This window comes from Ruditapes philippinarum, unplaced genomic scaffold, assembly GCF_026571515.1.
Source record: "Ruditapes philippinarum isolate M1 unplaced genomic scaffold, ASM2657151v2 ctg489_1_1_1_1, whole genome shotgun sequence".
Taxonomy (NCBI): domain Eukaryota; kingdom Metazoa; phylum Mollusca; class Bivalvia; order Venerida; family Veneridae; genus Ruditapes; species Ruditapes philippinarum.
Window position 1 is genome coordinate 108,776 of NW_026863918.1, and position 27,881 is coordinate 136,656.

The 27,881-nt window shown below is 34.3% G+C and overlaps 2 protein-coding genes across 4 annotated transcripts in view; one reads left to right on the top strand and one right to left on the bottom strand.

The window, feature by feature from the left end:
* Positions 1 to 790: 790 nt before the first annotated feature.
* On the bottom strand, positions 791 to 27,012 carry LOC132723828 (uncharacterized). Its single transcript, XM_060708618.1, has 18 exons — positions 27,001 to 27,012; positions 26,414 to 26,804; positions 22,713 to 22,897; positions 21,632 to 21,702; positions 20,982 to 21,148; positions 18,773 to 18,873; positions 15,028 to 15,137; positions 12,693 to 12,795; positions 12,297 to 12,383; positions 10,427 to 10,517; positions 9,355 to 9,406; positions 8,468 to 8,577; positions 7,719 to 7,820; positions 7,067 to 7,244; positions 6,622 to 6,763; positions 5,184 to 5,267; positions 3,257 to 3,366; positions 791 to 1,540 (listed from the first exon to the last, which is right to left on the bottom strand). Exons 1-18 carry the CDS (start codon positions 27,010 to 27,012, stop codon positions 1,126 to 1,128), a joined length of 2,511 nt encoding a protein of 836 aa, XP_060564601.1. The 3' UTR covers positions 791 to 1,125.
* The window catches only part of LOC132723837 (5'-3' exoribonuclease 2-like), a 92,091-nt gene continuing 91,097 nt past the window's right edge, over positions 26,888 to 27,881 (top strand). For 2 of the 3 annotated variants that reach the window (XM_060708632.1, XM_060708634.1), the window contains exon 1: positions 26,888 to 27,107. In XM_060708632.1, coding sequence (XP_060564615.1) covers positions 27,033 to 27,107 — 75 coding nt within the window. In that variant the 5' untranslated portion in view covers positions 26,888 to 27,032. The remainder of the gene's footprint in view (positions 27,108 to 27,881) is intronic. The other variant, XM_060708633.1, reaches the window with a different exon arrangement.

Below are 27,881 nucleotides of genomic sequence, written 5' to 3' on the forward strand. Positions count from 1 at the left end.
GACAAATGGTTTTAAACAAAATGTTTATAACATGTTTTTGACCAAATCGGCATTCTCCCAAATGAGCCTCGCACAAACCAGAAAATTCAAGTGGTCCGACGGACCAGTGCATTTTAAAATTAGGTGATCCTTGCCAAAATTAGGTGGTCTCGGACCAGCAGACCACCGCTAATGTCGAGGCCTGTCATACTTCAGTCTCTCACTTGTTCAGACATGTATGAATCCATTTTTTGAAATTGTTCATTTGACATCATTAGCTATTTCAATTAAGCGATCAATGATTTGCGGAATTTCAGTAGTCCAGTTTTCCTGAGAAATAGGTGGTACATCAGGCACCTTGATCTTACATGTTGTGACACAGTCACCCACAGATAATTAAACGTTGGGTACCCGTTTCCAAATTTCCTACCTATCCATGCCTTAGGACCTTGTATTTGCCAATAACATGTGAATACCTGTCTTATGGATAGAATATCTGATTATTGACTTATTTTGGTATGTTTATCATCATTTTGGTTTGAGATCACAACCCCCCCCCCCCCCCCAAAAAAAAAACAAAACATCTATATTATATTGTACATTCCTGTAATTCTTATTCCATGGCAAGTACCCTGTAATTATAAAATAACAGCTCTGGCAGCCTAAGTCTTAACCCCTTTGAGGCCCTAAAAAGGGGGGGGGGTTTAAAGGCATGAAAATATGTCTATATGAGGTAAAGGGTTAAGAGGCTTTAAAAATTATTGAAATAATTTCTGGCATAAAATGTAAACATTCAATTTTTCATAACTGATTCTTTTTCAATATTTTAATGCATCACATCAATATATTTAAGCCATTATCAAGTATCTAAGTAAAACCACTAACTGATGTATAAGTTCATCTGGCTCTATAATGCTGGCATTTGCTGGAAGATTAAAATCAATTATATGCCAATAAAGGTGTAAATAAATGACTAAAGTATGAATATTTTCAAGTCAAACTTGGCAACAATTTATGCAGATTAATAAATAAAAAGCTGCCTTTGGCTTCAAATATTTTTAAAGTGAATAAGCACAAACATATAACTAAATTCTAAAACATCACTAAGTAATATAATCATTCAGATCTTGAGTCAAAAAGCTGTCATCATTTACGGTCATCATATCTTGAAGTACTCTGATTGGCCCCATGGGGACCTCCAATCACTGGTGCACCTGACTTGGGAGGACAACCAAACATGGCTGGGCTAGACCCCGGCATACCACCAAATGTTGCTGGACTGGACCCTTGCATACCACCAAATGTTGCTGGACTTGACCCCGGCATACCACCAAACATGACTGGGTTCGGCCCTGGTACACCACCAAATGCTTCTGGTCTAGACCCTGGCATGCCACCAAACATGACTGGGTTCGGCCCTGGCACACCACCAAATGCTTCTGGTCTAGACCCTGGCATGCCACCAAACATTGCATGACCTGATCCATGAGGGCTGTTGAATACACCAGGGCCTGGGCCCATAGTGTGCTGACCAAAATCTGCAGGCATCTGTTCTAAATATCTGAAATAAATCATCAGTATTATATTATACAGGGCTGCCAACAGCAAATTGCAAAATCAGAGGAAAATACGCCGGGGGTCAAGGGGGCTGCGCAAGTGCCTTTGCGGGTCCAGGGCAGAGCCCTGGTGGGGGCTTAGGGGCACAGCCCCCTGGAAGCTCCTGGATTCTGATGATTTGGTATGCCCTAAAATCAATTTCCTGGACTCTAAATTTGACTTCCTTGGTTGCCTTTAAAGCCATTCAGAGACACTTTAGTATCCGACATTCTGACGCATTTTGACAACAGACAAGAGCGACAATGTAAACTGTAATTTGATTGGTTATTCTAAAATAGAATGCCGGAATAGACTCGATTTGACCAATGAGAAAAGCGCTTACAGACGTACCATAGGTGGCTAGCGTAACGATAAAAGCCGAAGCGTGCCGGTTTTTGGGTACTGTATAAAATATGACCAATGAATTTATTGTCTTTGTCGAATTTACATCGATCTCAAAAATGACCCAGGAGCTCACGAAATCCGCGGATTTCCGCGAATCCGCGGAAAATCGGCAGCCCTGAATAATATAATATAAATATTTACCACAGTCCTGAGCTAAATGTTTTGAAAAAAAAAAATCTCTTGATTTAAAGGAAATTGTTATAATTTTTGGTGATATAAACTTGAAAAGCAAAGTATCAGCACATGAATTTATATGTTCCAAGTAAAAATGGAAGTTTAACCTTTAAACATACTCATCGTTTCATGTATGACAAAATCCTTTGTCATGTAAATATAGTAGAGTAGACCTTTAAAAATATACTATGCTCATCTTTATATAAACTACTTTTATTGTAGATTTTTATGAAATCTGAATATGTCTTATTTAAAGAAAAGAATGCATAATAGTGTGGCTGTAAACTATGTTTGGAAACCTGCATTCCTTAATACTGGTCAAATTAACTTAGTCTTTCTTAAAAAATGTGCCATTTTTTGATGACATGTATTCATACTGAATATAGTTTGTAGAGTTTAAAACAAGATCTGCTCTCTTCATACTTTTGTCTGCTTTGGGTTTTATGTCACATGGACACAACATAGGGTCATATGGCAACATTCCAGATTTTTTGGTGGAGGAAGACCTCTGGTGCCCTTCCATGCATTATTTCAGGCATGAACAGGCACCCGAGTAGAACCGACGACGCTCTATAAGATAGCTTGATAGCTTCCTCACATAAAAAATCTAAAGTCCCTATCAGGATTTGAATCCACAGTGGTGAGGCCCTATATTACATTTAAGAAAGAGACTGTAAAGCAATTATCAGTATTTTAAAATATCAAATTTGAGCATAATATATCTGGACATTTACACGTAACAGGACCTGATACAGCTTAACTTTAAGCATAATTCCATGCTTTATACTAGAACAATGACAAAATAATAAGACAAAACCTATATATTTGTTCAGGCAACCTTACTTATGAACTTTATGAAAAAATTATTTTGAATACCCATATTTTAATAATTTGATTATGCCAACTCATAAAGAAGCTTACCTCTATCATAATGTTGTTATAATAACAAATGTATGTTTTTTTTTATTTTCTTTTAAAGTTCATTCTGCTTATCATAGTTCAACACTGAGTTTCCTTTTCATTCCCGGCTAAATGTAATTAAGAAGCTTACAATTGTTTATGTGAGTACGTTTGTACAAGAAATGATGTCATACATACATACCTGGGGTTGTATTGTTCTATTCTGCCTCTCAAGATAGAAGGGCCAAGGAACTTGCCGAGCTCGGATATACAATGAGCGGCAGCTGATGAGGTTAAAGCGTTATCACAACTCTGGAATAACATGATACATGTGTATTAAAATAACATGATATAAAATAACATGATGCATCAATAAAATAACATGTTGCATATGTGAAATAACATGGAGCATATATAAAATAACATGTTACATACGTAAAATAACATGTTGCATATGTAAAATAACATAACTTTCAATTTCTAATGAAATCTTAGCATTACGTTTGCTCTAAACATAAATATATTAAAATTTGTAGGGGGCTTCCTGATGATGATATCTTGTTGTCCCGAAAAGGTTTCTTAAGCATGCAGGTATTATGAAAAGAAAAGAGAATGAAAGAAACTAATTGCTTAATATTGATCTTTGTTTTATTGTACCTTTAATCTCTAATGGTGATATTGTGAACCTTCAAAATATACGAGTGACCTTGATCTTTGAAGAAGGGACGTGGTTCCTGGACGCGACAGAATGACATTTGTGCCAAGTTATTTCAAAATCCTTCAATGCATGACAAAGTTACAGTCTGGACATGACTGTTGTGTAAGAGGGGACACACTGACGGACAAAAGAACACGAACCTTAGCCGCGACACATTGTCTTGATGTGGTAAACATTTGTGCCAAGTTATTTTAAAATCCTTCCATGCATGACAAAGTTACTGTCCAGACATGAATGTGTATCTTCAAACTCTATCGAGAGAATGAGTACCTTCAAACTATAAGTGTGACCTTGACCATTTATGTAGGGACATGGGTCTTAGTCACGACATGTCGTCTTGATGTGGTAGACATTTATGCCTGGTTATATTAAAATCATTTGATGCATGACAAAGTTACAGTTGGGACACAATTGTGTGTACCTATAAAATCTAATTGTGATACAGTGAAATTCAAAATGGTAGTGTGACATTGACCTTTGAGGTAGGGACAAGATTTTTGGACCCGACACATCGTTTTGATGTGGTAGACATTTATGCCAAGTTATTCTAAAATCCTTCCATGCATGACAAAGTCACAGTCCGGACACAAATGTGTGTACCTATAAACTCTTATTGTGATAAAGTGAAACTTCAAAATGTTAGTGTGACCTTGACCTTTGACGTAGGGACAAGATTATTGGACGCAACACATTGTCTCTATGTGGTAGACATTTATGCCAAGTTATTCTAAAATCCTTCGATGCATGACAAAAGTTACAGCCCAGACAAGATTGTGTGTACTTATTAATTTTAATTGAGATAATGTGAAACTTCAAAATGTTAGTGTGACCTTGACCTTTGAGGTATGGTCGTAATTCTTGGACGCGACACATCATCTTGTGGTAGACATTTATGCCTAGTTATTTTAAAATCATTTGATGCATGACAAAGTTACAGTCCGGACAAAAATGTGTGTACCTATTTACTCTTACTGCAATAATGTGAAACTTTAAAATGAAAGTGTGACCTTGACCTTTGAGGTAGGGACTTGATTCTTAAAAACGACACACTGTCTTGATGTGGTAGACATTTGTGCCAAGTTATTTCAAAATCCCTCAATATATGACAAAGTTACAGTCTGGACACGAATGAAGTGGGGACGCACAGGCGGACGTTCACACAGGACAGTAATTATGTGGCTACTCTATTGTTCGTTTTAGCCACACAAAAGAAAATAGCCACATAAAAGCATTACAGAATGAATGACATCAAAGAGAAAGAACAGTTACCTATTGTCCCTCTAGCCACATAATTACCTCCCTTGAAGGGCATAAAAAAAGAATGAAATTAATTCATAATTTGATAGCAGTTGTGTATAAACATAAGTGCATAATGAACACCGTACTGAAGTTAACAAATCAATATACTTACAAGACTATAGAATATGGTATCGAAGAAAATTTCCAGATACATTTTGAAGTATCTTTTACCAAGACCCTTTGCTATATGAGGTAACTGAAAAACATAACATATTAACAGTACATAAGAACCTATCAATTCTTTTGTGTAATAATGACTTAATGACAGTGATAAGCCTCTGTCTGCTTGGTTTTAACCACTGGTGTTCAGCGCCTTGATTGGTAAATACCCGCAATTAATTTAAGCCACCCCCATTCCCCGCCCCAGGGCCGCTCTATATCTCCAACATTTCCAAGAACTAAATTGCACTCTTTTTTTTCATGTAATTTTTGTTATTATATATATACATTTGTATATGATTGTGATAAAATTTCTTTCAATTCAAAAAAAAAGAAAAGAAAAAATATATATATATATATTTTTTTACTAAATAATATAAACAACTTACTGTGTCTTGTTTAAAAATATTTTTTTTTTTTTTTTGAATTGAAGAAATGTTATCACAATATCACAATCATATAAATATATAATATTTCAACGCATGTTACAGGAACAAACACTATAGTTTAGATTGTTAGGGAAAGGTTGGGGGTAATAGAGGGGGTTTGGGTGTAGCAACCAATCAACTTGCCGAACACCTGTGGTTTTAACCTTGAACCTGTTTTAACCTAAAACCTGATGCAAATTGAGAGTGATTAGTGTTTGCCACCAGAATAGTAAGGCCAGCTTGTACATTGGTGCAACCTGACCAAGCACCATACTGTTATCCAAATTATTTCAAATTTTCATTTATTAACCCCTAAAATTTATAATGGACTGAGTCAAAAATAAAAGCTGTGACAAGTCCATTTTATAAATTAAGGTGGTTAAAGATAAACAGGTTTTCTACCTGTAGAAGCAGTTACATACCAAGTGTAGAATCTGTGTCAGAATTTTTATTTTATTTTCACAAAAGAAAGCTATTTTTAGCCATGCAATCAAACTGGTTTTTACATAGGCCTTAGAAGAAGTATCAAAATACCGTTATACATGGAAGTTAAACAAATTGTTGATTTTTGCTATAAAAAAAAATGTTGGAAGTAATTTTTAACAAATTACTTGAAAAAATAGAGTCAATTTTTAATGGGCAAGATTGTTTTGCCAGTTTACCTGTCGGCTATATGGACAACGCCATGTTTGTTCTCGAAATCGTGAATATTACCTACTCAGTATTGGTTTTCCCAGGGTTAAAATTAGAAACCACATCGCTTTCAAAATTATGAAAGCTCGCCGATGATTGGCTGTGTGAATAGTCACCAGAAATAATTTCGTATATGGTCACGCTCAGATCTAAAAGCGGAGCGTTATTTAGACCTGATTTTAATCACTATACAGGTGGAAAAGATTTTTAACTTCTTAATGTTTTTGTTAAATATTTATAATCATAAGTAAAAAAAATTTGATTGCTTACCCTTTGGCACACGGTTTCTTTCATATTTGTGTGATGTGTATAATGATCATATGTGACAGCTTTACTGACCAGGGGCAATAACTCTGCAATTTTACTGGCAAACTGCTGTAAACTGGATAACTCGGCTACTATGTGGATACATCTGAAATTTTTCATATTTTCAAAGAATATACATGTATCATACACTAAGATTATTTGTATACGAGCATGTTATGCTTTGAATGGGTTTTATTTTATATTATATTTAATTCTTATTCAAAATAATTTAAAATGCTTGTACAGTATGAAGTCTATCTCTACAGTGGTTTTTTTTCCCATTTAAAATCTCTATATAACTAATATTGTTATTACGGTAGCTGTATTTTTTGCTTAGAAACTTAAAAAATTGCCCATTAAGCTATAGCCATGTAAATTAAGTGAGAATTCATATTAGACTCATGCATACCCATCTGCAAGTTCCCAGGGCTCAGGTTCCTTTCTAAATTTATGATCCATGCATCCCCCACTACTGTTGCCACGCCCCATCTTAGGGGCCAAAGACCCACATGAGTACATCTGTTTATCTGTATGCAACATCATATCATTGTCTCGTAATTTCTTCACCACACCGTATGTTGCTGGTCCTGTATCAAACAAATAAACATGTATTGCTTTTCGTAGTAATGTACAGATAAAAAAAATTGCATAAAAATATACACATTAAGTAAAGTCAGGACTTTAAAGAAACATGCCTCTAGATAAATTTATTTTATAAAATACATGTAGAAATTTTCCTTAAGACAAGCTTATTCCTTAGACGTCAAAGTGTCACATTTTACCATTGACCTTGAGACTTGGTTCAAGTGCCTGGCACTATATCTCGTGATGGTGAACATTTGTATCAAGTAATGCTAAAATCCTTCCATGCATGTAAAAGACATGCTCCGAACAAAACTGGATTCCAGGTGCTCCCATAATACAATACGCTTTTTTGAAACTGGCATATGAACATTGAGACACCAACTGTATAGAGCCTGGTTAGACTGCACAAGCGTGCAAGATGGCCTGGCTCTATACTGCTGGCAAAAGCCTATCACTTTCAGAAACAGTATGTTTACCTTTATCAAGAGAGCTGTATTTTTCTGTGTTCTCCGGCTGTTTCTCAACACCTGCCAAACCTTCCTTCACTTTCTTCAAGATCTCCTCAAAACATTCATCACCTATACAGGACCAAAAATATTCATAATATCAAGTGTAAAGTTTTCAGTAATTTATAAAAACAACAAGAGCCGTCCTTTAGACAATGTGCTTGACTATTCTCAGTGCTCGATACTAAGAAAATGGGACATTACTCTGTAAACTGGTAACTCAGAGTCATAGGACCTGTGCCCATCATGTTAGATAATCAACGAGAACAAGTGTGTACAAGAGAACAAGTTTTAACCCATTTCCTTTATTAGTTTTGGAGATATCAAATTGCACGCAAAATACTTAAGTGTAATGCCAATGCCTTGGTGAGTACAATAGCTCCCCCTGTTCTTGGAAGAGGTGAGCTAATAAAATAGTCTGCAATGCCAATGCATCTTCTCAAAAAACTGACTAACTTTAAAAAGTAACAACAAATTTCAACATCAATCAAACTGTTATTCTACATTTATTTTATTGTTCTTATGGGTAAAAGTCAAACAGTCACTTCAGCAGAGGCCTTTTCTCAATGTCAGCCATTTGATGTAGTTTCAGTGGAAAAATTGGCTACAATATTTTGCTAATGGCTTTTTATAAGTTCTTAGCCTAGAAAACTTTATTAAAGACCTAAAGTTATAATGATTAAGCTATAAGGTATGGAATAAAAGAAAACTGTATATACCATATGCTCGGACAACATTGGAGAGAGCAAGGGCCGCCCCCTGCCGCACTGATGGTATATTATCTTGTAGATTGTTGAAAAACAGTGGATACAATGCTGGTAAAGATGACCTGAAAAATACAGTTTATCTATGTTAGTTTTTAATATTTAGGTTATACATGTAGACATGAGCCGCATCATGACAAAACCAACATAATGGGTTTGCGACCATCATGGATCCAGACCAGCCTGTGCATCCGCGCAGTCTGATCAGGATCCATGCTGTTCGCTATCAGTTTCTCTACTTGTAATAGAGTTGGTAAGCGAACAGCATGGATCCTGATCAGACTGTGGGGATGAGCAGGCTGGTCTGGATCCATGCTGGTCGCAAACCCATTATGTTGGTTTTGTCGTGACACGGCTCATTTCGTCTCATTCCAGCAAGCAGAGGATTCAGTGGAAGATAAAGAAAATGACAGAAATTGTTGGTGTAAAATGTCAGATATTTATTCAGCAAAGATACAAAGTAAAAATTATTACAAAAATTTGGGGGGACAAATAGGATAACTCTTATTGCTCTCAAGCAAATCATCATGTTTGTTATTCTTGCATATTAAATATTAATCATATTTCGGAAAAAAATTACAAAAACTTATATTTTCACGTCACACTTTTTTCTTATAGTGGTGTATGAATTTACAACTTCATTCATAATGGCAAAATGACAGCATTCTAAAAAATGCAACTCATTAAAAAAAAGGCACAAAGGAATGATGTCATTTACAGCACACAACTTGTCTTACATAGAAGGGTGGGGAGATTTACTAGGTTTTCTAGTACTGGTGTAAACAGTTGATAATTCAATTTAATATGCAAGAAACAATAAGATTCCCTCTACTAAAACATACCTTGACTCCTCCGGAAAACAAAGGACAAAGTTCCCACACGCCACACATGCAGCTGCAAAATATATGAACAAATATTTAGCAATTATCACAAAATTTAATAATAAACAACAAGTATAAAAAGAAATATATTTCTCCAGAAAATATTCTTAAAAAGTTCATAGACTACTAAAATCATCACAGGATTTCCTCAACTTTGAAGCTGACACTGTAATCAGTGAACCTTGTCTTATCTACATCATTGCAAAAAGACTAGAGAGATGGCCAGGGACTCATATCCTCTTTCACTCCATGCTGATGAAGAAGCCGTGAAAAAAGGAAGAAAATATTCTTATGGTTTGGTTTAAACATATTTATTTAAACTCGATTGCGATATAAGTTCTTGCAACTTATATCAAATCCCTTTCGAGTCCACTTCCTGGAACCAACCAATACTGGTGTCATATGAAGATACTTGGTTGAGACCCGATTAGGGCTCGAACCCATGATGCCTGGGTTGAGAGGCAGACACCTTAACCACTAGGCCACCGCTCCCCTTAAGTATGTAGTGTATTCTGATAGGAAAAGGTTATTTTTTACAGAAAAAAATTTCATCTGTATTAGAACTGTATTATATACATGTATGTTTGACATTAATTTCATCTTCTTGTCAACACACACATGCTTTTTTTTTATGCTGTGTAACTGTTGTATATGGAAAACTCTTTGCATATATGAGCATAATTATGAATGAACAAATGGAATAAATGGCTGCCATGAACATAAATAGAAAGACAGTCAAGTAGGGAAATCATTTAGTAAATATCAATGCTAGAGTTATGGGTCTTGGCCTTCAACCTACTATCATAAAGAAAAAGAAGTTGTGGAGACAGGCCTTTAATGAAAAGCCTGAACCATGAATTTCCTAAGGAGTTTGAAAAGGGGTATAATTCAGTAAGAAAAAAATTCCTGTCTAGGAAATCATACACATTTATTACCCTAAAACAAGTGTCAAGTTTCATGCAAATACCCATATGAAAATCCTTTGCAAGGACTCTTGATTATTCATAACTAAGGAATGTTTTAGACATTTTACCATCTCTAACTGGCCAGCTGTCATCACTAAAACAGATGAGAAGAGCCTCTAACAACCTTGGAATATACATGTTCACAACATCTTTGTTCACCTATAAATAGAAATATATAATTGAGCCGCGCCATGATGATGACAAAACCAACATAGTGCGTTTGCAACCAGCATCTGCGCAGTCTGATCAGGATCCTTGCTGTTCGCTTACAAACCATATTACAAGAAGAGAAACTAATAGCGAACAATACATGTATGGATCCTGATCAGACTGCCCGAATGCGCAAGCTGGTCTGGATCCATGCTGATCGCAAACCCATTATGTTGGTTTTGTCATGGCATGGCTCAAATACACATGTATACATTTTTCAACATAACATGAAAGTTAATTTAAAAAAAATAATTTCAATGCAGCAATGATAATGATCGTTATCATATGTTTGTAGTTAATCTAAGTAGTCATTTCACAACAAATGTTAAATCATCAATCCTGCATATATGCAACACATATATCACATTTCGATGTGTCTAGCCAGTCTTGTTAGCTTTAAGTTGCCAGAATGCACAGATAAGCTAACAGGGAATTTCTTTTCTAACTATGGATGACAAAAAGTACCCATTTCAGTACTCAAGTACTTGTTTACTTTTACGCTGGAGTACTCAATCACATTTAAATATTTCTAATAGCTGTAAGAGTTTATAACCATAATCTATGTTCATTTTTTTTCAAATTCTAAATAAGGTCATAGACAGATAATTATACTAACAAGAGCTGTCGGTAGGACAGCACGCTCGACTATTCTAAGTGCTTGATAGTATGACCCTCCAATTATGACCCTAAGTGCATGTGTAAAGTTTCAAGTAAATATCTTTGAAGACCTTTAACCAAAATTTCTAAGTTTCAAAGGGGCAAATAATTCTGCAAATATTGCAGGCAGAGTTATGCAATTTTGCAAACTGATGTACATTGTTACTATAAAAAGTATTTTAAATTTCAATTGAATATCTCAAGCAATAATTGAGATATTTGACTTTACAAAAAAACTTTAACCAAAAGTTCTAAGTTCCAAAGGGGCATAATTATTTCAATATTGTAGGCAGAGTTATCCAACTTGTCAATCTGATGTACCTTGTTACTATAAATAAGTATTGTAAGTTTCAATTGAATATCTCAAGCAATAATTGAGATATTTGACTTTACAAAAAACTTTAACCAAAAGTTCTAAGTTAAAAAGGGGCATAATTCTGTCAATATTGTGGGCAGAGTTATCCAACTTGTCAATCTGATGTACCTTGTTACTATAAATAAGTATTGTAAGTTTCAATTGAATATCTCAAGCAATAATTGAGATCTTTGACTTTACAAAAAACTTTAACCAAAATTTCTAAGTTAAAAAGGGGCATAATTCTGTCAATATTGTAAGCAGAGTTATCCAACTTGTCAATCTGATGTACCTTGTTACTATAAATAAGTATTGTAAGTTTCAATTGAATATCTCAAGTAATAATTGAGATATTTGACTTTACAAAAAACTTTAACCAACGCAGACACCGACGCGGACGCTGACGCCGACGCCGGGGCGACTACAATAGCTCTCATATTCTTCGAATAGTCGAGCTAATAACAACCATGTCTGCAGTAAACTTTTGTTTACTATTTTGATACATAGACTAACGAACTACTGTAAATACAAGGGAGGTAAATGTTCCTTGAAAATAAAGAAAATAATGTTGATTTGGGTCTATTTAAATGAACTCCACTGAGGTCCAAAAGCCTAAAAACAAGAAATTTCCAAATCTTACTTAATAAGTTCAGCTGGAACACTTTATTGAAAAAGATAAGTGTTATAAAGAAAGTTAATCGGAGAGTAATATTTACTTTAGCTCCAAGTTCTGCGATACACGCACAGGCAGCTTCTCTCACAGCGTGGTTGTCTGCCCCTGTCGCTTCTATATAGTAGTCAACCTATACAGTTAAAGTAAATTATATGTATCAATTGGTGTAAAACTGATTGACACATGCACAGATGGTCAGATATGCTCTTAGATAGGCAGTGTAAATAATCCATTTTAATTAAAGTCAACAATATCAGAAATCATGAAAACTCTAAATTTAGCATTTTTTATCAATTCTATTTTGAATAAGAGGACTTTTAGGAGTAATAAAACTCTGAACTTCAGAATCATGAAAATTTTACCCATGCATTGTGTTACTAAATGCAAAAATAAAGTAACAGTGGCCTGTTAAACAGCAAGCAGATTGAGAGTCACTTACCACTTGTCCAATGTACATCTCTACGAGTTGTTTCCCCTGTTCTCCAGTCACTTGTTTCCACGTGTCCTGTGAGTAGATACGGACGCCTTCAGCCACATAATATCTGTAACAAATACATATTTAAGATCATATCATTTAAGGTAGTCGTACTGTAGTGCTTTCCCGCTTATAAAAATCTAATTAGGCCAATATCGTAAACAAGAGGACCATGATGGCCCTGAAGTCGCTCACCTGTATATAGGCCCCTGGAGCGGGGCCAGTTTAAACCCCAGGGCTTTTATTTGAACAAACTTGGTAGACACCCATTAGAAGATGTTTCATGCTAAACATCTAAGGTCTAGCTCGTTGGGTTTTTTAAAAGAAGATTTTTCAAGTTTTTTCTTTACACATATAGATAAAAACAATGACACACCTAGGGCAGGGCCAGTTTTGACCCCAGGGCTTTTATTTGAACAATCTTTGTAGACACTTACTAGAAAATGTTTCATGCTTAATATCTAAACTCTAGCTATTCGGGTTTTTTCAAAGAAGATTTTTAAGTTTTTGCTATTCACATATAAGGAAAATTAATGTCCCCGGGACGGGGCCAATTTTGACCTCAGGGCTTTTATTTGAACAAACTTGGTAGACATTCACTAGAAGATGCTTCGTGCTTAATATCTAAACTCTAGCTATTTGAGTTTTTTCAAAGAAGATTTTTTTAAGTTTTTGTTATACACATATAAGGAAAATGAATGACCCCCGGGGCGGGGCCAATTTTGACCCCAGGGCTTTTATTTGAACAAACTTGGTAGACACTCACTAGAAGATGTTTCATGCATAGTATCTAAACCCTAGCTATTTGGTTTTTTTTTTCAAAAAAGTTTTTTAAGTTTTTGCTATATATACACATATAAGGAAAATTAATGACCCCCGGGGCGGGGACAATTTTGACCCCAGGGCTCATATTTGAACAAACTTGGTAGACATCCATTAGAACATGTTTCATGCTTAATATCTTAGCTCTAGCTCTTTCGGTTCTTTAAAAGAAGATTTTTTAAGTTTTTACTATATGCATATAGGGAAAATCAATGACCCCCTGGGGCGGGGCCAATTTTGACCCCAGGGCTTTTATTTGAACAAACTTGGTAGACACCCATTAGAAGATGTTTCATGCTAAATATTTAAGCTCTAGCTCTTTGGGTTCTGTAAAAGAAGATTTTTTAAGTTTTTACTATATGCATATAGAGAAAATCAATGACCCCCTGGGGCGGGGCCAATTTTGACCCCAGGGCTTTTATTTGAACAAACTTGGTAGACACTCACTAGAAGATGTTTCATGCCAAATATCTTAGCTCCAGCTCTTTGGGTTCTTTAAAGGACGATTTTTTAAGTTTTTACTATATGCATATAGGGAAAATCAATGACCCCCTGGGGCGGGGCCAATTTTGACCCCAGGGCTTTTATTTGAACAAACTTGGTAGACACTCACTAGAAGATGTTTCATACCAAATATCTAAGCTCTAGCTCTTTGGTTTTTTTAAAAGAAGATATTTAAAGTTTTTTCTTTCGGTTGCCATGGCAACCAGAGTTCTGCATGGAATTAAATTCTTTGAACAATTTTTAAAGGTGACCACCAAAGGAACATTCCTGTGAAGTTTGGATGAAATTGGCTTAGTGGTTTATGAGGAGATGTCATTTAAAGCAAAAGTTTACGGACGGACGATGGACAGACGGACGAAAAGCGATCACAAAAGCTCACCCTGTCACTTTGTGACAGGTGAGCTAAAAAACGTCATTTCCGGGATGTTATTTTTCACAATCTTCCGTACTCAATGATTTTTAACTGTTTATAAATGGAGATAAAAGAATAGTGATCGTAAATGACCTAATGCCCAAGATTTTGAAAAAAAAAAAAATAACGTTCCGGAAATAACTGATTTGCTATGATATTGGTCGATGATAGAATTAACATTTTTGGCGGGAAAGCATTACATTGCCCGTATATAAACGGTTGTTTGCAATATAACCCTTGCCAAATGGCTCGGGTTATATTTACAAACAACCTTTTATATAGAGCCATATAACCTGTCAAAAATCTGTATAACTAATTATATAACCTGTCACAAATCTTTATAACGAATTTATAATACTGCAAATTTCCCTTTTTAGAGAAAAAAGCGAGATTTCTTTATAAATTAACAGCAGCAGTGTATATCATCATGATTATCCAATGAAAAGCGAGGTTACAAAGGTGCAGTACTATAAAGCAGTATCATCAGAGAAATTGCACATGGACATTCAATTTATTTTCATAATTTATTTTCACACAATACAAATAGAAATCACCAAATACCTATTAAGACACATCCTAGGTAACAGAAGGGGGAAGAACTGGTGCCTGGCTTGATCTGACGGTAAACTCTGAAGGAACTTCCTCGTTGCCACAGATGACGCAAGTCTAACCTACAGTAGTAATGAAAAAAAAACAACTACATTATATTGCCAAATGAAGTGTTACCCTTTTCCTGATAGTTTGTCACAGGGACTTGTACTCCTTGGAAATTGGAACTATCTAGTACCAGTGTCTATTCTAGGATTCCCTAAACAAAAACAGGGGGGGGGGGGGGGGGGGGGTCAAAAAATGAGAATTTATAACATTTGTTGATTTTTTCCTTCTTTCTCTATGTAAAATTTCCCCCCTGCCTCTGAAAACAAGAGGGCCATGATGGCCCTGAGGTCGCTCACCTGTATATAGGCCCCCCACCCCCGGGCCAATTTTTACCCAAGGGCTTTTATTTGTTTATTTGAACAGACTTGGTAGACACCCATAAGAAGATGTTTCATGCTAAACATCTAAGTTCTAGCTCATTGGCATTTTTAAAAGAAGATTTTTAAAGTTTTTACTATACACATATAGTTAAAAACAATGTCACCCCTGGGGCAGGGCCAGTTTTGACCCCCGGGCGTTTATTTTAACAAACTTTGTAGATATTTACTTAAAGATGTTTCATGCTTAATATCTAAACTCTAGCTATTTGGGTTTTTCCAAAGAAGATTTTTAAGTTTTTGCTATACACATATAAGGAAAATCAATGACCCCCCCCCCAACCCGGGCGGGGCCAGTTTTGACCCCAGGGCTTTTATTTGAACATACTTGGTAGACACCCATTAGAACATGTTTCATGCTAAATATCTTAGCTCTAGCTCTTTGAGTTCTTTAAAAGAAGATTTTTTAAGTTTTTACTATATGCATATAGGGAAAATCAATGACCCCCTGGGGCGGGCCAATTTTGACCCCAGAGCTTTTATTTGAACAAACTTGGTAGACACTCATTAGAAGATGTTTCATGCTAAATATCTTAGCTCTAGCTCTTTGAGTTCTTTAAAAGAGAATTTTTTAAGTTTTTACTCTATGCATATAGGGAAAATCTATGACCCCCTGGGGCAGGGTCAATTTTGACCCCAGGGCTTTTATTTGAACAAACTTGGTAGACATTCACTAGAAGATGTTTCATGCCAAATATCTAAGCTCTAGCTCTTATGGTTCTTTAAAAGAAGATTTTTTAAGTTTTTACCATATGCATATAGGGAAAATCAATGACCCCCGGGGCGGGGCCAATTTTGACCCCAGGGCTTTAATTTGAACAAACTTGGTAGACACTCACTAGAAGATGTTTCATGCTTAATATCTCAGCTCTAGCTCTTTGGGTTCTTTAAAAGAATTTTTTTTAAGTTTTTACTATATGCATATAGGGAAAATCTATGACCCCCTGGGGCGGGGTCAATTTTGACCCCAGGGCTTTTATTTGAACAAACTTGGTAGACATTCACTAGAAGATGTTTCATGCCAAATATCTAAGCTCTAGCTCTTATGGTTCTTTAAAAGAAGATTTTTAAAGTTTTTACTATATGCATATAGGGAAAATCAATGACCCCTGGGGCGGGGCCAATTTTGACCCCCAGGGCTTTAATTTGAACAAACTTGGTAGACACTCACTAGAAGATGTTTCATGCTTAATATCTTAGCTCTAGCTCTTTGGGTTCTTTAAAAGAAGATTTTTTAAGTTTTTACTATAAGCATAAAGGGAAAATCAATGACCCCCTAGGTCGGGGCCAATTTTGACCCCAGGGCTTTTATTTGAACAAACTTGGTAGACATTCACTAGAAGATGTTTCATGCCAAATATCTAAGCTCTAGCTCTTTGGGTTCTTTAAAAGAAGATTTTTTAAGTTTTTACTTTATGCATATAGGGAAAATCAATGCCCCCCTGGGGCGGGGCCAATTTTGACCCCAGGGCTTTTATTTGAACAAACTTGGTAGACACTCACTAGAAGATGTTTCATGCCAAATATCTAAGCTCTAGCTCTTATGGTTTTTTAAAAGAAGATATTTAAAGTTTTTTCTTTTGGTTGCCATGGCAACCAGAGTTCTGCATGGAATTAAATTCTTTGAACAATTTTTAAAGGTGACCACCAAAGGAACATTCCTGTGAAGTTTGGATGAAATTGGCTCAGTGGTTTATGAGGAGATGTCATTTAAAGCAAAAGTTTACGGACGGACGGACGACGGACGGACGACGGACGGACGACGGACGGACGGACGGACGGACGGACGCCGGACGAAAAGCGATCACAAAAGCTCACCCTGTCACTTTGTGACAGGTGAGCTAAAAAGAGGGGAATTCTCAAAAATATGAGTGAATCCCCCTCCTAGAATAGACACGGAGTACACCATAATTACTTATCCTGTCATGCAGGAATGTGAAAATAGAGCAGAAGACGTGCAATTGTACAGCTAAATTGTGCAAATACATGTATGAAACGAGCCACATGGCAAGGTAACATCCCATATACTTTATAGTAAGATTTCAACTTTACTTTTACACTATTCCTGCTGTATTCACATATTACTACATTACGGGATATACACAGAGTGGTGTAACATTAAAGACCTAGATATCACAGTAATGAAATTGAGCATCTAACAGTATGGACTTTAATCATACTACAGTAATGTACAGACTTGTGCTGACCGCGTATTCTAACCAGGTTACTGTCAGCACATTAAGCATCAACATGCGTCACATCCTTTCACCTGTTCTTAATACTGCACAAGATGCTTCAATATACTTTGTTGTGGCGGAAAATTTGTAGGCCGCTGACAATCGAATGGTGCAACTCTATTTTTTAGAAATAATTTAAAGAATTAATATGTTTTAAATATTAAACTAAGGTATGGATTTACTCTCTTCAGAATATGGCTGACATTATTGTTCAGAAAACCAATTTTGGAGGGACAATATCCTATAATTTCTTTTATTTTTAATTAGCATGCTTTAAGTCTGCTCGGAACAGGTGGGCTTATTGCGGAGATATATAATAGTTTCTTTAGTATTTATCAATTTAAGTAGCATATTTTTAATTTTTGATATTATGGAAATGGAATATCATGGAATGGAAAATATCTGATATTAGGAAAATGGATTTTGGATATCATGGAAATGGATTTTTGGATATCATGGAAATGGAATTTTTATTATCTATTACTGGAATATTTGGACTGAAACTGAAAGTCATAATAAATACCATATTTTTAAATTTTTAAAGGTGGCACCATTCGATTGTCAGCGTAGGGTATCAAATTCCATATGGCACTTGTTGATTACCAGTGGAATTAATATTTGGTTTATCAGTGCGGTCAAATAATGCCATTCCTATAAATGTTTAATTTTGACTTGATATGGATTATAGAGTACAAGATATAATGGATGAATAAAATGCATCAAAAGTTAAGGTTTTTTGTTTTAATTGTTTTGTATTAATTCAGTCTTAAAATAATGAACATGAAGAGTTTTTTCTCTGATCAAGAGACTGGAAAACGTATCTTCATAATGAATTCTGGGAAAAAGTATTTTCAAAATGAATTCTGGTATATTTGTACATAGCTCATAGACAAAATCCTTTTTTTGCTATTGCAATAAGTCAAAAAATATAAACTTAGCAGACGCTATTCTTTCAATGTTTCTCTTTCAAAGGTCATTATTTGTGATGAATTAATTCAGAAAGTATGTTGCAATGTGCATATATAGATAGCATACCTGGCTCCAATTATCGGATAGTCCTCTACCAAGATAATCTGCAAACTGATGTCCATACCTCAATATAGCATTATCATCATCCAGCAGGGCCGAGTCTGAACCTGTCCAACAAACAAGATAACATTATATGATAAAAACAGTTATATCACTTTGGTTCCAAGATATTTTACTTATTGATATAGAGTTTTATATTTCAATACTAGCTGCAGTTACAATAATTTGCTTATGCTATTAGAATAATCAAATTCAGCCTTATCAACCAAGAGATAAATAAAATAATCAGTGATAATGTGACATAAATGCAAAACTCTTATGAAACATATTGTGTCTCTGGGTACTTTCACAGAAGTTTAGGTCGCTGACTTCAAACCACTTGCCCCTCTCCACTGTGGGTTAAAATCCCAAGAGGGACTTTGTATTCTGTCATTTGAGGAAGCTATCCAGCTAGCTTACAGAACATCAGTGGTTTTACTCAGGTGTCAGTTTGTGCCTGAAATAATGCACAGAAGGGCACCTGAGGTCTTCCTCCACCAGTAAAGCTGGAACATCGCCATATGACCTATACTGTGTCAGTGTGATGTAAAACCCAATCAAACAAACTTCCATACAGTATCACATCAATTATATCTCGTAAGTTATATATCTACAACTGAAAAAATAAATAAAAATCACAATTGTAAGTTTGATTCAAAAAGCACATCTCTTGTAGACCATTTAAAAGCTTAATGAAGCTAATGTTGGAATAGCTGATAAAATGATTGTTTCTTATTAAAAATTTTGTGGGTTTGAGCCCTGCTTGGGTTACATCAATGTTTTATTATAAAATACAGATACTGGTAAGTTCCAGGAAATGTACTTTAATGTGGTTACTTTATCCTTTCATCATAAATCAAGCAAAATTATCTTCAATCTTTCATCATAAGTTAAGCTAAATTATCTTCAATCTTTCATCATAAGTTAAGCTAAATTATCTTCAATCTTTCATCATAAATCAAGCTAAATTATCTTCAATCTTTCATCATAAGTTAAGCTAAATTATCTTCAATCTTTCATCATAAATCAAGCTAAATCATCTTCAATCTTTCATCATAAGTTAAGCTAAATTATCTTCAATCTTTCATCATAAGTTAAGCTAAATTATCTTCAATCTATCATCATAAGTTAAGCTAAATTATCTTCAATCTTTCATCATAAATCAAGCTAAATTATCTTCAATCTTTCATCATAAGTTAAGCTAAATTATCTTCAACCTTTCATCATAAATCAAGCTAAAATATCTTTAATCTTTTATCATAAATCAACTGAAAATATCTTCAATCTTTCATCATACATTAAGCTAAGATATAAAGGTTTAAACCATGCCCTGCAAGAACAGAAAATGGTAAGCCTTTGCCACCTTGCAGTCTGACCAGGTTTTATTGAGTGACTCAACTTCAAACCGTTCATTCTGATATCCCTAAAATTGATAATGTACAGTTCCAAAATTGACAAGTCCATTTTAAAGGTTCAGCAGGTAAACCGTTAACCTGCTAGAACCGGAAGTAAATGGCATTTGCCAGCAGTGTAGAGCCAGGTCAGCCTGCATTGATCATTTTTTACATGTTTATAATACTGCACGTTTGTAACGTCATTTTTCATTGGATAATCATGACGTTTATAATTTTATATACAAGGCTGCTGTCGATTAATGAAGAAATCTTACTTTTTTCTTTAAAAATGATGCTTGCTGTGTAATAAATTTGTTATAAAGATTGTTGACAGGTAATATGGCCGTATATAAACGGCTGTTTGCAATATAACCCTCGCCTAATGGCTTGGGTTATATTTACAAACAGCTGTTTATATAGGGCCATATAACCTGTCAACAATCTTTATAACTAATGATATACTAGTACTCTTGTCTATTGGTAGCTCAATTTTTGTTTTTTGATACTGTATTCCCTTTAACTTTGAATGAACTGTTCCAAAATCAAAGCTGGGCAAATCCATTAAACAAAATCAGTCATTGAATTTAAGATTTTGAATTTACTGGCCCGAATTCCAGTTTTGAATTTATTCTATTATATAATTCACTAATTTTCTAAAAATTTACACTGGCCCGAACAAATTTTCACTGGCCATGGGCCACTGGGCCAGTGCTTAATTCAATGACTGCAAAATTATTCAGCAAATTGATAGTTAAATGAAGGGAATAAAACAAATAATTTACCATCTTGTACTACTCCACACATTACCAAGCTTGCACACACATAATACCCAGTTTCTCGAACAAATCTGTTAGTGTGAGTCAGGGCTCTAAATATTAGATCTAACAGCTCCTGGTCAACAAACGGATTAAAATTATGTCCTAATCCTTCAATAATACTCTGTAAACATCTGAAATATGAAAAAAAACATGTATTATAAAAAATACATGACAACTTTTCATAGAGGAATATGTGACATACATTGTATATGTTGTCTAACCACCCTAGATATTCAGGATTCTACAATAGTGGCTGTTTAGTTTTTTTTACTTCTTATACCGAAACCAATAAATACCACAAAAGACAGATCAAATTCAAAGCAAGGCTTGTCCAACATTAATAGTATGTATGTATTCATAAATGAATAAGAAATGAGTCCATAGTACATGGATACCCCATAATCCTCTGTTTTGTCAGTCTGTGGACAGACAATGTGACTGATGGACAGACAAGGGCTTTTTATGCCCCCAACAGTCCAGTAATATATTTCAATCAATGACTTTCCTTAAAATATTCACATATAATAATATATTAAATATAATCACTATAATTGCAGAATTTCATGTATTCTTTTGTTTTAATTTGACAAACAATTTTTTTAATGATATATTACTTCATCCAAGTTTCTAATGACTTCCATCCAGCAGTGTCATGGAAAATCTGAGCGGCCTCTGTACTGTGCCTCTATAGAAAAAAAAGAAAGCTGGAATTATAGAATATTCTAGATAATTATAATCAAATTAAAGATATGATACATAATTTAGTAAATCATCATCATGTACAAATATATCATAATTATAACAATATCTCTACATGTACAATATAATTTATAATACATGTAAGTTTGTCTCTGAACTTCGCCTGATGGGGGCAAATAAATCGATCCATGAGACCAGTGTAGACCAAAGTCAGCCAGCACATCTGTGCCTTCTGATCATGGTCATCACAGTCAATACTTATTATAAAATCTACCTTAAAATAATAAATGGTATTGTCCAGAATGAAAGATGGACAAGTCCATTTAACATATTCAGGGTTAAAAACTCTAACAAGAACTAAGTCAATGAGATACAAAACTACATAAAAAAACTTATCAAAGTTTTACAGGGCTTCCATTAAGTTCAAAATTTGGAAGTCAAGAGACTGCAAACTCTCCAACATTGGAAGTCACATTATATAGGTATAGAAGGAAAACCATGACATTTTTGAAGTCAGACATCAAAATCAAGGAGAAAATGACTCCCAAATTCCATGAATGGAAGCCCTGGTTTTATGGTTATAGAGTAAGACAGTAGAACTATTGGCAAAACAGTGCAGTTACACTGTAAAATCATAATAATTATGCTATATTTTAATTTTTTAGACCACCTGCATTTTTCCATATTGAACATAGAAGAACAGAAGAACCGAAAGTGTGTGTTATTATGCAATAAAATCACTTACCTATATTTAGACATGTAAGGTAATCATTATACATGTGATGTAACGACGAAAAATAAGGCGCGCTGAAATAAGTACAGAAACAAATCAGGGGCAGTTTAGCTTTATATCATTCATTTGTTGATGTCATTTTAGAATCAAAATAATATATCCAAATCAGTGATTTTATGCCAGGAATCCGATATCCAAACGGTAATTTTATTGAGCAATAAAATCACTGTTTGGGATATATATTTTCTTAAGTAGTTTTTCACCTTTTCACCTCTAGGTGAACTTGACAGTTTCTCCATAAGTCTTTCTGTCTCCTCTTGTTCTGATATACAGCTATCTGTCAATGGATCACGCTCTAAATTTGTAGAAATACCATCTAAAACATCAGTACAGCATTGCTGGTATACACTGGCTCCTATTCTTCTACAAAGAGCTCCCAAAACTTCACCTGTCCGTTGAAAAATTAAAACAATAACAAATGTATCATAAAAAAAAATTCATGTGACTATTTGTAATTTCTGACTTATTTGCGAATTACTCCGCTAATATTGCTACTGCATGTATGTAATTCTGTTAAAGGTCCATTATAATATGCCTCAGAAATGCTTTTATTTCTTAAAAGCTTTTAAAATTCAATGGTGTACTTTTTTAGTATCCAGTAAGTTACTCATTGGCCAATTTTTCATCTGTTGCTTTTTGGCAATAAGTACAGTTATACAATGTAGTGAATTAGTATTTTGTATGGAAGTCAAAATGATATTTTGTTTACATTTTGCTACTAACTTTTATGACAAATATAATCACATTTACTGCTTCTTTCTTCCGGCTAAAACCATTATTAAAACATTATAAAATATATGTTTTCCCTTTCTTAAAAAGTAAAAAATTCTTTCTTTCTCAGGCATAATGTGCCTTAAAGAATTCTTGCATGCAAATAAAATGTAAAACAAATTTACAAAATAAAAACTAAGATAACAAGAGCCAGGTTTGAGCCGGGTGATGCTCCCTGAATAGGTTTTGGACACAGGAAAGTACACCTCTTGTAGTTTCAGAGTTATGTCCCTGGAAAGAGTTCAAAGTGCAATAATTCCAAAATTAGGAAGGCAGAGTTACTGTTCTTTGCACTGTACTTCTAATCAATGTGATCTATCAACCTACAAAGTTTCTTGTTGATTATAGATATCTCTTACGGTTTCCGAGTTATGTCCCAGACAACTTCAAAAAGTAAAAATAAACAAAGGGCAATAACTCCAGAATTAGGCAAGGCAGAGTTATGATTCTTGCGCATTGCATATCTACCCATTGAGATATATCTACCTACAAAGTTTCATGTTGATATCTCTTATAGTTTTACAGCTATGTCCTGGACAAGATTTTTCTAAAAGGGGAGACAACTCAAAAATGGGGCTTAAGAGAGTTATGGTTCTTTTGCACTGCACTTCTACTCAATCAGATCTATCTACCTAAAATGTTTCATCTTGACATCTCTTATAGTTTTAGAGTTATGTTCCGGACAAAGTTCAAAGTGTTAAAATTAACAAAGGGCAATAACTCCAAAATTAGGACAAAAAGAGTTATTGTTCTTATGCACTGCACATCTACCCATTCAGATCTATTCACCTACAAAGTTTCATGTTGATATCTCTTATAGTTTTAGAGTTATGTCCCGGACAAGATTTTTCTATAAGGGGAGATCATTAAAAAAACACGCAAAATAGAGTTATGGTTCTTTGACACTGCACTCCCCCTCAATGCCCTCTACCACTGTATGAAGTTTAAACAAATTATCTCCAAGGGTTTTCAAGTTATGCTCTGGACAAGACAACGGACGGACAGACGGACAAGGCACCGACTATATGCTCCCCCGAAATTTTTCGGGGAGCATAATAACGTAAGATGCATGTAATTACTTTATAAGTTTTTTCATTATGACCTTTCTAAAAGATAGATAAATAGAAATAGGGTTTCTTAAAGGAGCTCCACTGAGGTGAAAACACATCAAATTTGTTGTTTTTTTTACATTGATCAAGTGAATCACTTAGAATGGAAAATTCTGCAAATGATCATCAAAGAAATCTACTCAAAATTCAATTGAAAATGGGAAGTTAGTGCAATTCTAAGCCAAATTTAAGTGAAACGTTGCTTAAGCATTGCAATGCATTTCATTTGCACAATAAAAATTATTATTCTGGAAAAACAGTATGAGGAAATGATCTGAAAATTTGCACACAAACATAATACAGACCTACATCAAATGATAAACAAAAAATCTTAGAAAATATAATTCCAATCCAATCATGTCAAAAAACCTCATTGGAGCCCCTTTTAATTTGATTTATCTTTTTTGTTACATAAAAGTGTTGCATTCTTGTAAATTCTGTCATACAGCTTGCTTTGATGCTTTGCCTTATTCAACTTATAATCCAGGTTATTCATCAAATTATTGGTCAAATCACTAAAGGTAAGTGGTTTATTAAAAAAACTAAGCTATTTTTCAGTTTTTGCACTGCAAAAAAAATAAATATTTGTAAATGATTTGTTAACAAGTTTCAGGATATAAATTAATTCTTTATTAGAGAAAGTAATCCCTTCATTACTTTTCTTGAAATCAAGCCAATTATATATTAACATGTTTAGATGTTTCGAAACAATATGGAGCAAGATACCCGATTAGCATGGAAAAATTTCATGAAGATGGAAGTTAAGACTGTTAAATTCTGTAACATTTGAACAAGAGTTCACGCTATTTGTGACATGCTAAGACCTGAATCAATTTACTACGAAAATCAAAAAATAAACAATACAAAAAAAAAATGTACATGTATATTGCATACATAGTCTTTTAAAATATGAATCTGAATAGTGTAAAGCATGTTAGAATTATTTTTAGAGCTCTTTAAAACCCTGTACTATAAATTAATGATGTCTCAAATAAGCATGTAAAACACCAAAATGACTGTTTGTATCAGAAATGGTTTCCATTGTACAAGCTATTTAACTATATTGCCGATATTTCGCTTTAATAAATTTTATTCATGTTTGATGATATCAACACAAAATCTACTACCACTGGGCCCTGGTATATTAGGTATGAGATTTTGTAAGATTTATGGACAGTCCAGAAAGTTAATGATTTCTCAATCCATAAAATGTAAAATTTGCTTTTTTAGTTAAATACTAAAATCTGCAAATTAAGACTAAAATCTGCAAATTAAGACAAGTTGTTTTATTGATGTTTTACAAATAAATAAGGTGATGAGACAAGTTTCATCCATGTATGGTGACTTGGAATTTTTTGTAAAAGTGAAGATTAAAAAGTCATCAAATTGTTTTGAAACTTAATTATAATATACGGTTACAATTTATAACATGAGCAGTCACCTTAATTAGTCATTTTAAGCTGAAGTTTTGAATAATGATACCCTTTCTACTATTTTCACAATTAATGTCTGTAAATTTACAGTTGTAAAAATTATCATTTTTATAACGGAACAATCGCAAATTAACACTTAAGGTGTTCCGAAAGAAAACAGAAATGATGGATGAGATACCGAATGACACCCTTTAAAACAAAAAATGTCAAATAAAAATTGAAATTTATCTGACTTTACCTTTCAAAGGCTTTGCCTACTTTTCATATTAGCATAAATCCTAAATCAGTAAAATTATATAAAAAAAGTCCTAGAGTGAGTCCAGTGAGGCGGCATGGCCGTGTGGTTAACGCATTAGACCAGTAATTTAATGATCGCTAGCCGCATGGGTTCAAACCCAGTCAGGGGTTGTTGTTTCATTGAACAAGAAACTTTACAGTCATTGTTCAGTACTGGTTGGATTTGAAAATGTGTCTATTATAACTTCCTACACAATCGAACTAAAATAAATTCTGTGTAAACCAAACACCTAGACATGTATAAATGGTTAACAATAACATATTTCCTAAGATTATGAAAGTTTATTGGCTAACCTGCAGCTATTCTCACTCTGAATTCACTGTCATCAGCAAGAGCAATAGCTCTATTCAACAAAAGGGAACAGAAATCTTCAGAGCTCACTCTTGCAAGAGCTTTGGAGCCCATCAGAATTCCATGTTTAGTTTCCCATTCATTTGAGCTATCTAACAGCATGTCAGTAAATTTTTTCTCAAGGAAAGAAATCGCATCATTGTCTGCTGATGCAAGATGTTTCTCTATTTGGCCAAAACCTTTGTCTCTGTCCAGTTTAGCTTTACTACATAGGTTCTTTAAAATTTCATCCATTTTAATGTTTTGATGTCGGTAGACGATAAACTCTAAACTAATCCGAATATCAATAAGATATATAGAAGCGCGATTTCTATTGGTCCTTTGAAAATCAATCTACAAATGAAAATTACTGTAACAAATGCTCAAAACCGGCATTTATTTATGGTTCCTGGTTTGCTTCTAGCTAAAATTCTTAGGACTTTGCGAGCTCGCAACCAGAAAGACGGAAGTTGAATTCTGTCCAGTTCACATGGGATAAACAATTTTAACAAAAATTCAATTTTTAACGATTTGTAAGTTATTGGAAAACAATTGTAGACATCGCTAACATACAGAAGAATCATGGGAGTTCCAGCGTTTTTTCGCTGGCTCAGTAGGAAATACCCGTCGATTGTTGTACACTGTGTGGAGGAAAAAGTAAAAAATTGTTTTTTTTTTTAATTACATACACACTTCACCGTAGGCCTTTTTTGTAGACACTTCACCCCTCAGACAGTTCACCCCTACTTAGAAATTTGACTGAGACACTTCCTCCTCATTTTTTTTGTTGTGAACAATATAAAAACAAAATTAATGTGGGAATAGTTCTGGCTTCCAAAACTTTATAAGCCGCTTTTTAATATTTTTGTTTTTCATCTGATGCGACATTAAAGTTTTGGATAAGACCCGTTACGAAACCTTACCAGAATAACATAAGTTGATTTAACCTTATTTTTCACTTGCAAATACGTTGACCCAATCAACTCTTGTGCATTTTACGATAAAACAATTATTTTAATATCATTCTATACCAATTAAAGTATCAAAATATTAATACCGTCATTAAAATTGCCTATTTAACTGTAAAACATCAATTTCACCGACTACAGCTGGCCATGACATTTATGTGCCACACGAGACCATTGTATGAAGTAATTAGCGGGAACCGATTAAAAAGAGTCGTGTACTACTATATTAAGAACATCTTTGTTGACATGATTTCGATATTTTTATTCAAGGTAATGTTTCATTTATTTTCATTAATTTTTTAGTACTTAAATATGATTTTATTAAAATCAAAAGTCAGTAAATCACCTTTTTCAATATCTTTAAAAAAAGTAATTTATAAAAATATTGGAAGCACATGGGTTCGTAAAGGTCAATCTCGTAATAACGTGGTCAAACATTTTGGCAATATGGCGGCCAAGTGCC